The following is a 14865-nucleotide window of genomic DNA, read 5'->3' on the forward strand; positions in this document are numbered from 1 at the left end:
ATGTTCAGGGTTGTCTTGTGCACAAGATTCTACTTAAAGCAGTTCATTGTTCTATTTCAGATCTTCATGCTGTGTGTGTTTAAAGACAGTCTGTCCAATCTTAAAATCTAATCTGCATCTGATTTTACTTTAACATTAGTAACAGTATCATTTAAATCACTTCTCAAAGTCCATTTAAGTTAACGTATTGTTGTTTCTATTTCTGTATTATTAGTTTTTGCGTTTTATGTTTGGTGTTGTATTATTGTCTCCGCCAGGCCGAAGGCATGGTGAGAGAGTATGTTTTACCGTCCGTCCGTCCGTCCGTCCGTCCGTGTGTCCGTCCTTCTGTCTGTGACCAGCTAATTTCCGCCACCGTTGGCCCGGTCGCTGTGAAACTGCTCACACACTCCCTGAATGCCACAGCAGAACCTCTGGCCCATATTTTTCAGATCAGCCTGTCATAGCGCCACCATGAAGCCGACTTTTGCAAAACACATTTTTTGCTATTACTCCTACAGATTTTGTCCAAAAAACACGCAAATCGGTACACAGTATCTCTATAGTCATGTGATCAACACGGATCTGTCTGATTTTCCATATTCCATCCTGATTGGCTAAAAATGGCTTCCAAAGTTTGCAGGATTGGTTCATTTTGAACAAAATGCCTCAAATCATGAACGCAGTGTGCGATTTCCATGAAATTTTCCACAGACATTCCCACTTGGCCCAGGAAGAAATGCCACCCTTTTCACATTGGCCTGTTATAGCGCCACCAGCAGGTCTAATTTAGCAAACCACATTTTTGGAACAAAATGCCTCAAATCATGAATGCAGTGTCTGATTGTCGTGCAAGGCCTAAGAAGAAATGCCACCCTTTTCACATTGGCCTATTATAGCGCCACCAGGAGGCCACAATAATCTACCTGACCTGGCGGAGACTTGTTTAACTTTGCAACCAAAGCACTTGGATTTTGCCATCTCAGGTATTACTGAAGAGCACAAACTAACTTTGAGAACGCTTATTGTGTATATCTATTGTCATTAAACGGAAATGTGTCTTTCAGATTTTTCATATTCCATCCTGATTGGCTAAAAATGGCTTCCAGCGTTTGCAGGAGTGTCCTGTTTTGAACAAAATGCCTCAAATCATGAACACAGCATGCAGTTTCCATGAGATTTTGCACGCACATTCCCACTAGGCCGAGGAAGAAATGCCATTTGAATTTTCAAATCAGCCTCATGGTGGCGCTAAAACAGGCCGATTCGTGTTTTTATCTATAAATGCACCGATCTGTGTAAAACTTTGTATGCGCACTCCCTAAAAGGTCATTGGCCTGCATTTTTCCTTTTATAGCGCCACCAGGAGGCCGACTTATGTAAAACTCTTTTTTATATGACTCCGATTTTATCCAAATTTCACGCAAATCGGTACACATGATCTCTAAAGTCATGTGATCAAGACGGATCTGTTTGATTTTTCTGATTCCATCCTGATTGGCTGAGATTCACATCCAAAGTTTGCAGTAGTGGCTTGTTTTGAACAAAATGCCGCAAATCATGAACACAGCGTCCGATTGAGGATAAACTTTGCATGCACATTCACACTATGTTGAGGAACAAATGCCACCCTTTTAACATTGACCTGTTATAGTGCCACCAGCAGGTCTAATTTAGCAAAACATATTTTTGGAACAAAATGCCTCAAATCATTAATGCAGAGTACGATTGCCATGCAAGGCCTAAGAAGAAATGGCACCCTTTTCACATTTAGCGCCACCAGGAGGCCACAATAACCTACCTGACCTGGCGGAAAGCACTTTTTCTAGTTTGTTCTGTGTTTTGTTTTTGGCCTAAAACTATTTCACAGACATCGTGATAAGTGATGTCCAGCATTGTCAAATCAATCATCTTCTCACTGAAGACTGAAGAAATCATTCAAAATGTGCTTTTCGTTGACTCATTTCAGGTATGTTGGAACACATCGACATGTTCTTGATCTTCTTCGGGCAAGAGATTAAACTTTTAAATGAAAAATGTGGCTCGTCATTGATTAAAATGTAGCAGCGTCATGTGATTAGTGTGAACGCCCGCCTGCCACCCCCCCCCCCCCCCCCCCCCCAAATTACCAGGTTCATGCCCGGATTTACAGAGGCCTATGTCTAAAAACATATTGAATGCAAATTATCTCTCTCACACACACTAACTAACAGCCACAAAATAACAGCCACAACACTACACTACCAACATAGTCGTAGATTCAACGTCGGCGTTTTTACATTACATTACATTACAGTCATTTAGCAGACGCTTTTATCCAAAGCGACTTACAATAAGTGTATTCAACATAGGTAGGGAACGAAAACTACTAATCACCAGAAGTTTTAAGTACATTTCCTGCTAAAACAAGCAACCAAGAGTATACCTAGCGCTAAGGTAAAAGTGCAATATATCAGCTACCTACTTTCTTAAACAGATGAGACAAAAATGGCAAAATCAAATGAGCACGAGCTAAAACAAATAAGTGTATCGACTAAACAAGATCCAATAAAACAATACAAAAATAAAACAAGAGTTCGTACAACTAGTTAACAACAAGTAGGCCAGGCAAAGAGGAAGGATAGTGTTTCCTGAAGAGGTGGGTTTTCAGCCTGCGGCGAAAGATGGGCAGTGACTCTGCTGTCCTGACTTCAGTGGGAAGTTCATTCCACCACTGTGGGGCCAGAACAGAAAAAAGTCGTGACCGTGTCGATCGACCAGAAGGACCGTTGAGTGGCGAGGGAGTCAGTCGCCCCGAGGTGGCAGACCGGAGTGGTCGGGCAGGGGTGTGGGCATTGACCAAAACTCGGAGGTAAGAAGGAGCTGTTCCTTTCACTGCTCTATAGGCTAGCACCAGGGTTTTAAACTGAATGCGAGCTGCTACGGGGAGCCAGTGCAGAGAACGGAGAAGGATAGTTGTGTGGGCGTTTGATTCCACAACCTGAAAAAAAATACCTGGGAAAAAAGCAGCAGAGCAACATCTTTAACCACATCAGCACGCATACGACACAATCAGCATCCAACACCAACACCACAAGCAGCATCCAACAAACTGCAGCATGAAGCAGCTGCAGCATCCAGCAAAGGAAAAGGAAAAGAGGTTCCTACTTAGAGTCGTCTTCAGAGGAAACCCCCGGCTGGCCGAGGTCTTCGGTGGAGGCCGACGGCGGAGACCACCGAAGACACATACACACTGTCGTGGAATTCTGCATCAATGAAGACACATCATACACACTGTCGTGGAATTTTGCGTCAATCAGCAATCAATCCGCGGTGGAGACCACCGAAGACCAGGGCCGTTGGCGCGGAGGAATCCCCCATGCAAACAAATCCATGGATAGAGAGAGATCTCCATCTCTAAGTTGAGCCTTTCAACGGCACAGTCTGTCTCCACTCTAAGAAAGAAAGAAAGAAAGAAAGAAAGAAGGACAAACAAACATTAATTAAAGTGAGCAAATCTATAAGCTCGGCACATGAGCTTGTAGATCTTGAAAATCATTGAAAAATCATTCTGAAATGTACAGGGAGCCAGTGAATTGAGGCAATATGTTTTGCTGTATACGTATACTGTATCCTGTCACAATAATCGTATCGCAGAGATTTTAATTTATCGTGAAATTGTCCTCCATCATACACTAGGATGAATAAGCTTTTGTTAGGATGCAAATTCAGGACCACTTAAACGCTCTATACTTGATGAAAACTGACCTGTAAAGAGCGCATTTGGTATGCTCTTCTTTCACTCTACACAAATCGATTCGCCAAAAATAGCAAATCTACAAGCTCACAACGCGCTGTGAGCTTGTAGATCGGCTATTTTTGCTGAACGTTCCCCCCAGAATAGGGATGCTGGGGGTTCAAGTGGTCAACAAAAGTGGCATTAAGTCTTAAGCTTTTGATCATCTTGGAGAGCTGACAGATATTCAAGCACAGTGCCCCTAGGGGGCATAAACAAAGTATAGGCTACGCAACATCATTTGTATTTTCAATTGCTTCTAAAAGCAGATGAGATATTGACAAAAAAAACGCCATTTAGATTTATCAAAATATTTTCAACATTGCATTTTTACATTTTCTTAAAGGTAGGGTAAGTGATATTTTTGGGTTGAAAAAGTGTTTTGTTAAAAGGCTAAAGCACTATATTCTGATAGTGTGTTTAATAAACAGAACATACATTTTATTTCAGGTAGGTGACAAAGTTTCAGCCAATCAGGAGATAGTGCCCATTTATTTAATTTGTATAGTGTTCCAGTTCCAATTGTGTCTGCTCATTTCTTTGTGTCATCACTTCCAATTTCACTTGTTTAATCTGTATCCTGACTGAGTTCTCTATCCTGATTGGATAAAATTGGTATCTTGACCTGAAAATTCATTTTCTGTAGAGCTGGAGAGACATGGAGACTCCTGTTACTGAACAAACACTCTAAAGCAATGATTACTATCAGAATATAGAGCTATCTAACACTTTTTTTAACCAAAGAAAATTACTTACCCCACCTTTAAACGTTTGTATTACTGTAAATTATGCCATACTACTGCCATAAAAGTAGAACAGCAGTTACACAATACAATGATAATGCCTAGATTGAGCATTGAGTAGTAGAACAATGGTTCCCAAACTGGGGGTCGGGACCCAAATTATTTTGGGGGTCCCCAGATGATTAGCTTATTGTGTAACATTATTTTCTCACTCAACAGTAAACAAACCAACATACAGTATAAGTGAATACAGGGTATTTGAACATTTTCTAAAGTTACAATTTAAGGACTTTTAAGACCTTTTTAGTACCTCTAAAATGACAAATAAAAATAAACTAATAAACCATTACTGCGTCAGAAGTAGCCAACTATACTATAAAAAATGGTCAAACATTGGCTAAATTGTCAAATATTACAAGAAAGGCAACATTTTTTTAAATAGCCGATCTACAAGCTCACAACACCTTGCAGTGCGAAGCGTTGTGAGCTTGTAGTTGGGGCCTTGTAGCATGTGTTGGGGCCCCGAACCTAAGCTTTTCTTGGAGCCTAATCTTTTAGACCCCAAACCCAAACTTTTAATATATATATGTTTTAAACCGAACATTTTTAACTCAAATCTTTTGCTTCTGGGGGATCCTACAAATGTATTCTAAATCCTAACATTTTTTTTAAAAAACGTATCCTGCTATAATATCAGTGGTTCTCAAACTTTTCTCATGTCAAAGGACCCCCACAATGATATGTACTTGCCACCTGGCCATCAGCGCCCCATTATAACTTTCTGATTTTACTGTGTGTGCTGCTACTGTACCTCCAGCTGCTTGTCCAGAAGTAGTTGCATCACCAGCGTGCGGATGCGGCAGCACTTCGGCGGGCAGACTGAGGAGGGTGTGAACACGTTGTAGAACACCATGATCTGCACGTAGGTCAGCACGGGGTAGCGGGCGTGCCACGACCTGTTGCTCGCCATCTAGAGAGAGCAGAGAGGGGGTTTTATGTGTTATTGCACCTTTATTTAACCCATTAAAACCGGGAACGCATCTGTATAACCACTTAAACCATCAAATATTGTACTACAATTATTTGAAATCTTTAGTTACTTGTAACTTTGTAGATATACATCATTACATTATAAAACATGCATTAACCACTTTAGCCCTATTTTATACCTAGGCTATTTGAAAATAGCAGATCTACAAGCTCGTGACGCGTTGTGAGCTTGTAGATCTGCTATTTTCTAACATTTTTGTACTTTTATTTGTGGTACTTTAAGTACATTTTGATACCAAATATGTTTGTACTTTTACTTAAGTACATTTGGAATTCCAGACTTTGAGTACTTTTTCCACTATTATGTGTCAATTTTGGGGTCCTAGACATGAAAAAGTTTCAGAACCACTGAGCTAAGCCATTGGTTCTCATAGTGGGGTCCGTTGACCCCCAGGGGTCCTTGAGGGAGTTCTAGGGGGTCCCCAGCTACATGATGGATAGTTAGGAACCAAATGGGACCCTTATGGGTCTGCAACTCTGAGGGTGTACAAATGGAACCGGGTCCATTTGGTTCCATTTTGTACACTCTCAAATTAACATTGACTTTACAATATAAATTACGGTCCCAGAGATAGAAATTTCATTAAATGGGGGTCCGTAGCCTAAATGCATGTCAAACCAGGGGGGTCCTTGAAATTAAAATGGTTGAGAATCACTGCTAGAGCTGTAAACAATCTTCTCTTATGGGGGTCCTGGCATATCTTTTCAAATGAGTGTCTGCGGGCTAATAAGTGTCAATTTGACATGGGAAAGGTTGACACTAAGCTAACACACACCTGCAGTAAAACTCACCTGTTTGATGGATGGAGAGATAATTCACTTCTCTTTCCAAAGTCTGCTCACATAGTGTGTTTTAGCAGCTTTTCTGACACTCGACGTCTATGTCGAGTAAAGTTATATTATGAGTTGTTTATTTCACTATAAGAGTCTTTTATTACTTCCAAACAAGCAGCGCTTGTTAACAAACCGTCGTCGTGTTTGCTGGTGTGTGCGTGTGTGTGTGTGTGTGTGTGTGTGTATGGGGGGGAGGAGAGCGCTCGCGCGGCAATTGGAGTACTCAAATCAGAGTGGAGAACAGCAACGTCACGCTTGATGTCGCCGCAAAGGCCGTTACTACTTGCAAAGGACGCGAACAGTCTTCTCCCGGGTGGTTGAAGCCAGAAGGGGGCGAGGGGCGGGGCTGGCGGGGCTGGGCGGCCACGCGAATTGAAGCACAATGACAAATATTCTCTGCCTTTCTAATTAAATATCAACACTTTGCTATGTGGACCATCAACCCAAAATAGACCTTTGTTGACCCCCGGAGGAGAATTCACGTCATGGCATCAGGCCTGTACTGGGATCACAAAAAAGACGCAGTTTTTTTTTTAAATCTTTAGCTTTGTAGTAGTTTTGACCTTGTAGATCAGCTGAAAATAGACTAAAGTTTGTTCTGCTTATGAAAGTGCAGGCAGGAGTAATGCTAGTGCTGAGATGCTCTCAGCAGCAGGAGGAGCAATGTTCTCACTAAATAAGTGTAGAGGAATATCTTGCGGAGTTTCAATGTTAATATGTAAATATGGCAACTCATTTAGATGTAGGTTTATGGTTTCCCATGGACTGCTATAGCAGTTGCAATTTCTCTTCTTTCATAACATAATCCCCACACCAAGAGTAAAAAAAGAAAAAACGTTTCAGTCATTCGGTCCGACTTCACTGTAGCCCATAGTAGCCTTTTCATACGCGATGGCTTCAACCACCCGGGAGAAGACTGTTCGCGCAAAGCGAAGGACGGCAAGATCTAAGGAGCTCCTAATACGCTGTTACCCGTGTTGCCATGTCTGCTTATAAATGAGCATTTTATTTTTTAAATTGTAGTCCCTTCATTGGGCTTGCTTTCTAATGTTTTTTAAACCAGTGGTTCCCACATTTCTTTCATGTCAAGGACCCCCAGATTAATATGTATTTGTCGCAGACCCACATCTGAAAATATGTGGTGCCAGGGACCCCCATACAAGATTTGTGTTGATAAAATGTTTTTTAAAAAAACCCTGAATATTTTACTTTTTTTTCAAATATTTTTTGAAAATAGCAGATCTACAAGCTCACAACGTGTCATGATGTGACACGTTGTGAGCTTGTTGATCTGCTATTTTCAAACAGCCGATGTAAAAGTGGAAAAGAATTAGCCTAGTTGCTTCTTTTGGGCTTGTTTTTATCGACACAGCCGCTTGTTTCTTTTGCAAAATCTGGCAACTGATAACCTGCATTACACCAAGGTATATAAAAAGAAGGTACGAACATCTACGTCATGAGAGTCAATGAGAGCCAATGAGAGCCAGGTGGACCAGTTTAGAACAAACGTACTTTGGGCTTATTTTTGCTTGTAAAATTTGGTTGTGTGGGTTGTGGTTTCTTGGGCTTCGTTGCTCATTTGGGCTTGCTTCACAATTTTAAATTTAAATTATTTTAACCAGTGGTTCTCAAATATTTTCATGTCATGGACCCCAAAATTAATATGTATTTGTCCCCTAACCCCCATCTGAAAATGTTTTGTGCCAGGGAGCCCCGTACTAGATTTGTGTTGTTAGAATGTTTCAAAAATGATTTACATTTTTTATCATATTCTATACTATATTTAATAACTACCCTTTTTTGCGGTTTTCAAATATGTGTTTACACAGAATCAAATGTTTTATGGTCCTGATTCACCAGGAGTCTGGATGGCTTGGTTCCAGGCTTAAAATAATGTATATAAATACATATTTTTCGGAAACCTCTATGGGCTGAATGAATGGGCTTTCTATATGTGGAACCACAAAATGGGGCCTCTCAATGACCACAGCTAATCAAATCAAATCAAATCAAACTTTATTTATATAGCACATTTACAAACGACTGTCGCCGACCAAAGTGCTGTACAGGTCAACAAAACAAGAACAACAAGTACACAATACAGTTCAAAGTACAATTACATCATGAGCAATTACAACAAATCCAAGTTAAAGCTTAATTTTGGTTAAAAGCCAGGTCAAAAAAGTAAGTCTTGAGTAAGGACTTAAAAACCCCAATGGAATGGGCGGATCTAATAACAAGGGGTAGATCGTTCCAGAGCCTGGGGGTAGCCATGGCGAAAGCGCGGTCGCCCCTGGTTCTAAGTTTAGCAGTTACTGTGGGAGTCATTAAAGAGAGGTGAGTTGACCTTAGGGCTCTAGGTGGGTTGTGGTGTTCCACAAGCTCCGTTAAATAAAGGGGGGCCATAAAATTGCTGATCTTAATGGTTCAGACTTCAGCCTGATTGGCGAATTCCGAACATTGCTGGCCCACACTAACCTACCTGACCTGGCGGAGACCTGTGCTCCGAGGAGCACTTTTTCTAGTTTGATCTGTTTTCCCTCAACTGTACAGCACTTTGGTACTCCGGTTATATAAATCAAGTTTATTGTAGTTTGCTGTTAAATGACTTCACATTGTGTTGCAGGAGGCACACCATATCCTGACCTTCCTATGAATGAGCTGTTCTATAGCGCTTTGAAGAGAGGCTACCGCATGACCAAGCCTGCTCATGCCTCTGACCAAATGTAAGTGCAAATATTCCAAAACCTTTCTATGCTATTTTGTATGACAATATCATATGACGTATATAACAGGACATTCATTTATGAAAAACATAAAGGAACAAATATGGAGATTACAAGGAAAGTCATGATATAGGACAATAAAGTAAAATCAAATCAAACATACAGTGTAGGACTGTAGTGAGAGTCGGTGGCATTGGCTTTAAAGGTTAGGTCAATTTGGATGCCGTCATCATAGCAGGGGAAGGGGATATTGTGATTGGCAAAAATTGAGCCTAGGGGGCAGCATTTACAGGAGAAATTAGAGGGGACTCCATACAGTATGTAAGGGGGGCTGCAGGTGATGAGAAGTCACCTAACTGAGCACAACAAGTTCTATCTGTGAGGTAGGACTGAAACCATGATAGGGCACTGCCTGTAATTCCCACATGATGTTCCAGTTGCATAGCAGAATCCCATGATCGATCCTATCAAAAGCTGCTGCTGCGGTTAAAAGCTGATCATTAAAAACTCTCAGGAGAGCAGATTCCGTACTGTGACCTTGCTGGCTTGAAGCCAGACTGAAAGTTCTTGTGGAGGCTGTTGTTGACTAAATCCTAATAGCAAAAGCACACAGAAGGCTACAAAGAACACTTCAATGGAGCCTGACACTACAACTTATGACTTAACACTGACAACTGATAAGAAAACAGTCTTTATAGTCTCAGGAGCTCGTCACCAAACCAGGCTCACCTGGTCCTCACAGGTGACAACACTCAGGTCAATCAGACTCTTGGCCTCAGGGAGAAGGGAAGGAAGATTGGCTGAGGGGAAATAGGAGCAGTGCAAGGGACGGGTAGAGGCACACTCAGTGCGGCAAACTGTCACATTAAGGACAATTTGGACAGAACAGGGGCACGCACATTGTACACTGACAGAGGCCCTTGATCGTGACACAAACATATCTGTGACTCACAAAACAAAACAAAATCCAAATTGTAATAGTCTTTTTTTATGCTCACAGTGTCTCTTTCTTATTTGTGTAGTGATATCAGAATTAAATTACATGGAATAACTTATTTTTCTAACAAGGGATATCAATGTATGTCTCAATTTGTGTTTTGTAGCTACGAGATCATGCGGAAGTGCTGGGATGAGAATTTTGAGAAGAGACCTGAGTTCTCCTTTCTGGTTCACTCTATGGGGAACATGCTGTCAGACGGATATAAAAAGGTACATTATTTATATACTCTACACTCCACTGGCAGCCTGACAACACAAGCATTGGTGTAATTCCTGTTTTTGCTCCTCTCTCCACCACATGAACCCTAGCATCCCTATTCTGGGGCAAACTTTTTTCTTCTTATTTTCTCTATCTTTTAAAGGTAGTGTAAGTGCATTGTTTTTCATTAACACTAAAAGTTATTTCTGAAAAGGCTAAAGCTCTATATTCTGATAGTAATCATTGCTATATAGTGTTTGTTCAGTAACAGGTGTCGTGTCTCCCCTCTTTCCAGTTATTTAACAGAAAATATATTTTCAGGTAAGGTTGCCAATTTCATCAAAAGAGAGTACCCGATTATAAGCTTAAATGTTAAAGTGTTTCAACTTTGTTGGCTCATTTTCTGGTGTCATCACTTCCAATTTTCCCATTATGAGTTCTCTCTCCTGATTGGATAAAATGCCATGAAAATGCATTGTCTGTTTACTAAAGAGCTGGAGAGACGGGGAGACCCATGTTACTGAACAAACGCACTATACTGTAGCAAATGACGATGATGATCGGAAAATAGAGCAATTTAACACTTATTTTAACAACAAAAGCCTTCACCTTATGTATATATTTTACTTTTATCATATTAGGAATATTACATATTTTACATATTTTCTTTCTATCTCTATTCTTTCCCCATTTCGTCATAACTGTAAATGATGGGAGCTTAGTTGTACGACACAACGTGTTGCAACGTGACAAGCTATGAGCTTGTATATCAGCTATTTTCTGCGAACATATTTGGTATAGAGGGGAAAGGGGAAGGGGACAAGTACAAACCCTTGGCGGAGCCCGGTCAACTAAGTATACATAGTGTTTAAGGGTTAATAAACATTGTTCTGAATGATGTTTATTTACTGTTGTAAATAGAACTAGACTACGTCACGCAAAGCTTGGCCAATGAAATCCAGATGTAACCTTTGTGACACCCATCTACCCACCCACCCATTGTCCAACCATTGTTCACCCATAAGCCCTTTTTTTTTATTATGCTATGTTTATTTTGTATTTAGTGTTGTCTCCCGAAATATAGTTTATATTATCTACTACAGTATGTGTTAAGTTTTTATTCTATTATGTGAGGCCATTGAGATGTGTACCTCTTGAAGACGGGGTGTACATTTCCTGTGTAATCCCTGATCCCTGTTCTCTATTCTGATGACAGAAATACAACCAGGTCAACGAGACATTCATGAAGAGTGACCACCCAGCCGTGGCCCGCACCAAGCCCAGACTGGCTTCTCCCTTCCCCGTTGCCTCCTCTCCCCCCTCCGCCAGCATCCCTTCAGATCCATACAACCCCGCCACCAGCCCCAGAGACTCCAGACAAGAGGCTGACGGAGAGGAAGTTGTGGCCTCGTACAACGAATACATCATTCCCATCCCAGACCCCAAGCCGGAGGAAGGGTTTACAGACACTGACGTGCAGTCGGAAAGTCCTGCGAGGTACGGCTGCCCAACATTGAGACATGGCCCCTCAAGACACTGCAGATGGCTGCCAAATGCTGGATATGCAAGAAAGAGGAAGCATATTTGCTTAACAAGATCGGTTTCCTTTTTTTCTCGAACACACCTACCCAGCCAGATGTTGAACTGAGACAATAATGTCTTGTGTTGCCAGGAAGGCCACCTCAGCAGACATGAGGACTGTGTATAGCACATTTAAACACTGCAGCCGCTAATAAGACTTGTCTGGGTTTAATAATCCTAGTTGGTCTAAGGATTCATCTAAGGATTCATAGTGCCCCCTAGTGAGAGATGAGGAGAAATAGGGATCCAGTTTCAAAGTAGTTTTGATGATCAAGATTCCCTGACCTCTGTGATCATCTCATACGTTATGCATATCAATCTTCACATTTTTATGTTTTAACTGAAAAAAATGAATGGCATCTTGCTGAAGATCCAATCCAGTAGTTCACCAATAGTAAGGAGTACAGGTTTCACTGTCATAGTTCCCAAACCAAACAATGTTTCTATAATTATCGAAAGTTAATTAAGGATGCCAGTATGGGATCAGAGACAAGAGCCATGAAGAGCAGCAGAAGCCGTGTATTTCATTTGTTTGCTGTCCCTCTGTGATGTGATAATTGACCTGTCTATTTGTGCCTCTAATGGTGTTTAAAGTTCTGTTCTGTCCTATTCTCTTGCCCTCAGCTCTCTGGCTCTGGAGGAGATGGACTCCATGTCCCAGGATACAGATGAGACCCTCCCAGAGGAGGATTTACAGGAGGCGGCCGGTGAGAGAGATGCATTGCTGGGCTCCTGTGGGACCCCCGACGTGGAGGACAGCTTCCTGTAACCTTAATAGAGGAATTTCAGATTCCTGGAGGTGGAATGTAGCTCAAATAGACAATGTAGCAGACTTCAGTGAGTAGGCGATCTTGATATCTCCATTAAGCACTCCTTGAGTGCTCCTTATCACTCCTGTGTCACAATCACAAATGGTAGGAAGTAGAGCATTGTGGGTAAAGGTCTGAAGAAGAGCCTCAGCACTTGAAACGTCACCATGTGGTAATAAATCTCTGCAAGTCTGCAGACTTTTAGTGTTCATAAAATCACAGCTATGGTGTAATTGCTCAATTCCTCTGATATCTGAGATAAGATTCAGTCATGTGAGTACAACCGTAACCACTTAACCCCATTGGTAAACTAATACAGTACTTAGTTGACCGGGGTCAGTTCTCTTCTTGGTCCACTCTTTTTCCCTCTACACCAAATCTCTTCACCGAATATAGCTGAGTGGTTAACCATAACTCAAACGTTTTTAATAACTCTCCCCACATTCTTCTAGACTTGTTGAAACAGGCCTTGGTTTAGATGACCAGTGTTTTAGTCAGGGATTTAAGATTACACTGATGTAGGTCTTGCATTCTTTTATGTCTTTATTGTCTGTGTTTTATGTACAGTAGATTTTATTTACATTATTTTTCTTCCTCTTGGTCCAGCCAGTTTATTCACTTTTATATATCATTTTTTAGACCAATGTAGTTGTCCACAGCCGTAGATATTTGCAGTCTCATACGGGTGAATAAATACTTTGAATTGTACTTCTTTTTTATCGATGCTACAAGAAATTATATTCATAAATGATGATCCCTTTTCAATGTTATTTTCATGACATGACAATGTGGGAAGAATCTAGATGCACTGTTTCAAGTATGAGATGAGTTACATAATGCGGTACTGTAGGTATTAGTCCAAGAGGTTTTTGAATGCAGTGAAAGCAGACATTGGAAATAGCTATAGCCTGTTCCCTGTGTGCATAATATGAATATGTTTATGTTATACAGTATATGTGAATTTTGAATATTTCAGATCATCTGTACTAGTTTTGCACTTTATCGTGTTTAGGAAAACATGGATATTCACAAAAGAGATAAAAGGTACATTTTATAGGCGATAGAATTGTAGAATCGAGAGTCTTGATTGAAGAACTTTAGATTCAGATACACGTTGCAGAGAATTTTAACATTGACATACTCATAACTACAACTGAGTCTTATAGCTACAAGTTCAGCACATCACTGCCTTAGCACAAAATGGTACAAAACTGATTATTTGTATGGACTGTAATAATATTTTGTCTTTTTAGCATTCAGGTGACTTGTTGACGAGGGGGGTTGAAGGGCTATTGTAGTTAAGAAACCTAGCAAGCCATTTTGAGGACATTTACATGTAAATGTACTTTTTTATTGTCAATTTCTTTGCATAATATTCACACTCACAGAAGCTCTATAGTTTCATTACATACACACTACCATTTAAAATAAAATGTTATGCTACTCTGTTCTATGTAGTGTTACACAATTTAGGATGCAGAACACTAAAATACCAAAGCTTCTCTTAACGTTTACAAATGTATTTTTTATATGCAGTATTTTACATGTTTTGCAGATGTGAAAATAAAGGTTTATTATCAAAAGGTTTGTGACCTGTCTGTGTTCATCAGAGCTACGCAACCGATCACAGCCAGATGTATTATGCCGTACATTATACCTCCACTCATTTTCTTTCACATGTTTTATACTTTTTTAAATATTTAACTTTAACCCATTAAGACCTGAGGCCGTTTTTACAAATGCCTTCTAAACCAGCAGTTCTTAAAATATTTTTCAAAAATGTTCAAAAATAGTGGACGTACAAGCACGAAGTGACGCGCTGTGAGCTTGTATTTCTGCTATTTTTTAATAGCCAACACAAAAATGTAAAATGACACAGATACTCTCCCGGGTTAATTTTGTAATTAATTTTGTAAGTCAATGGGGCTCAAACCTTGCCCAAATTCTGAGTCATACGTCGCAGATATATCATAGATGGCTGGCATCACATCTCAGGCTGGCTAGATTAAAGTCCGACACCCACATTGGAGCCACGTCATTCCCTTGTGGATCCTGAGATGCACATGATTAGATTTTTTTTAATGAAAGACCCATTGTGTATTTCATAACTGAAGGTTTTTTTAATCTCACTGTTTTCTTTTTGTGGAACTATAACATTTCATAAATCAAA

The 14865-nt window shown here is 40.5% G+C and overlaps 1 protein-coding gene across 3 annotated transcripts in view; it reads left to right on the forward strand.

Moving 5' to 3' along the window:
• pdgfrb (platelet-derived growth factor receptor, beta polypeptide) overlaps positions 1-14282 on the forward strand; it is a 39649-nt gene extending 25367 nt beyond the window's left edge. For all 3 annotated transcript variants that reach the window (XM_084085789.1, XM_084085788.1, XM_084085790.1), the window contains 4 exons: positions 9008-9107; positions 10211-10316; positions 11522-11802; positions 12511-14282. In XM_084085789.1, the coding sequence (XP_083941915.1) occupies positions 9008-9107; positions 10211-10316; positions 11522-11802; positions 12511-12655 (632 nt within the window). In that variant the 3' untranslated portion in view covers positions 12656-14282. The remainder of the gene's footprint in view (positions 1-9007; positions 9108-10210; positions 10317-11521; positions 11803-12510) is intronic.
• The last annotated feature ends 583 nt before the right edge of the window (positions 14283-14865 follow it).

This window comes from Gymnoscopelus microlampas (genome assembly GCF_963454915.1).
Source record: "Gymnoscopelus microlampas genome assembly, chromosome: 18".
Lineage (NCBI taxonomy): Eukaryota > Metazoa > Chordata > Actinopteri > Myctophiformes > Myctophidae > Gymnoscopelus > Gymnoscopelus microlampas.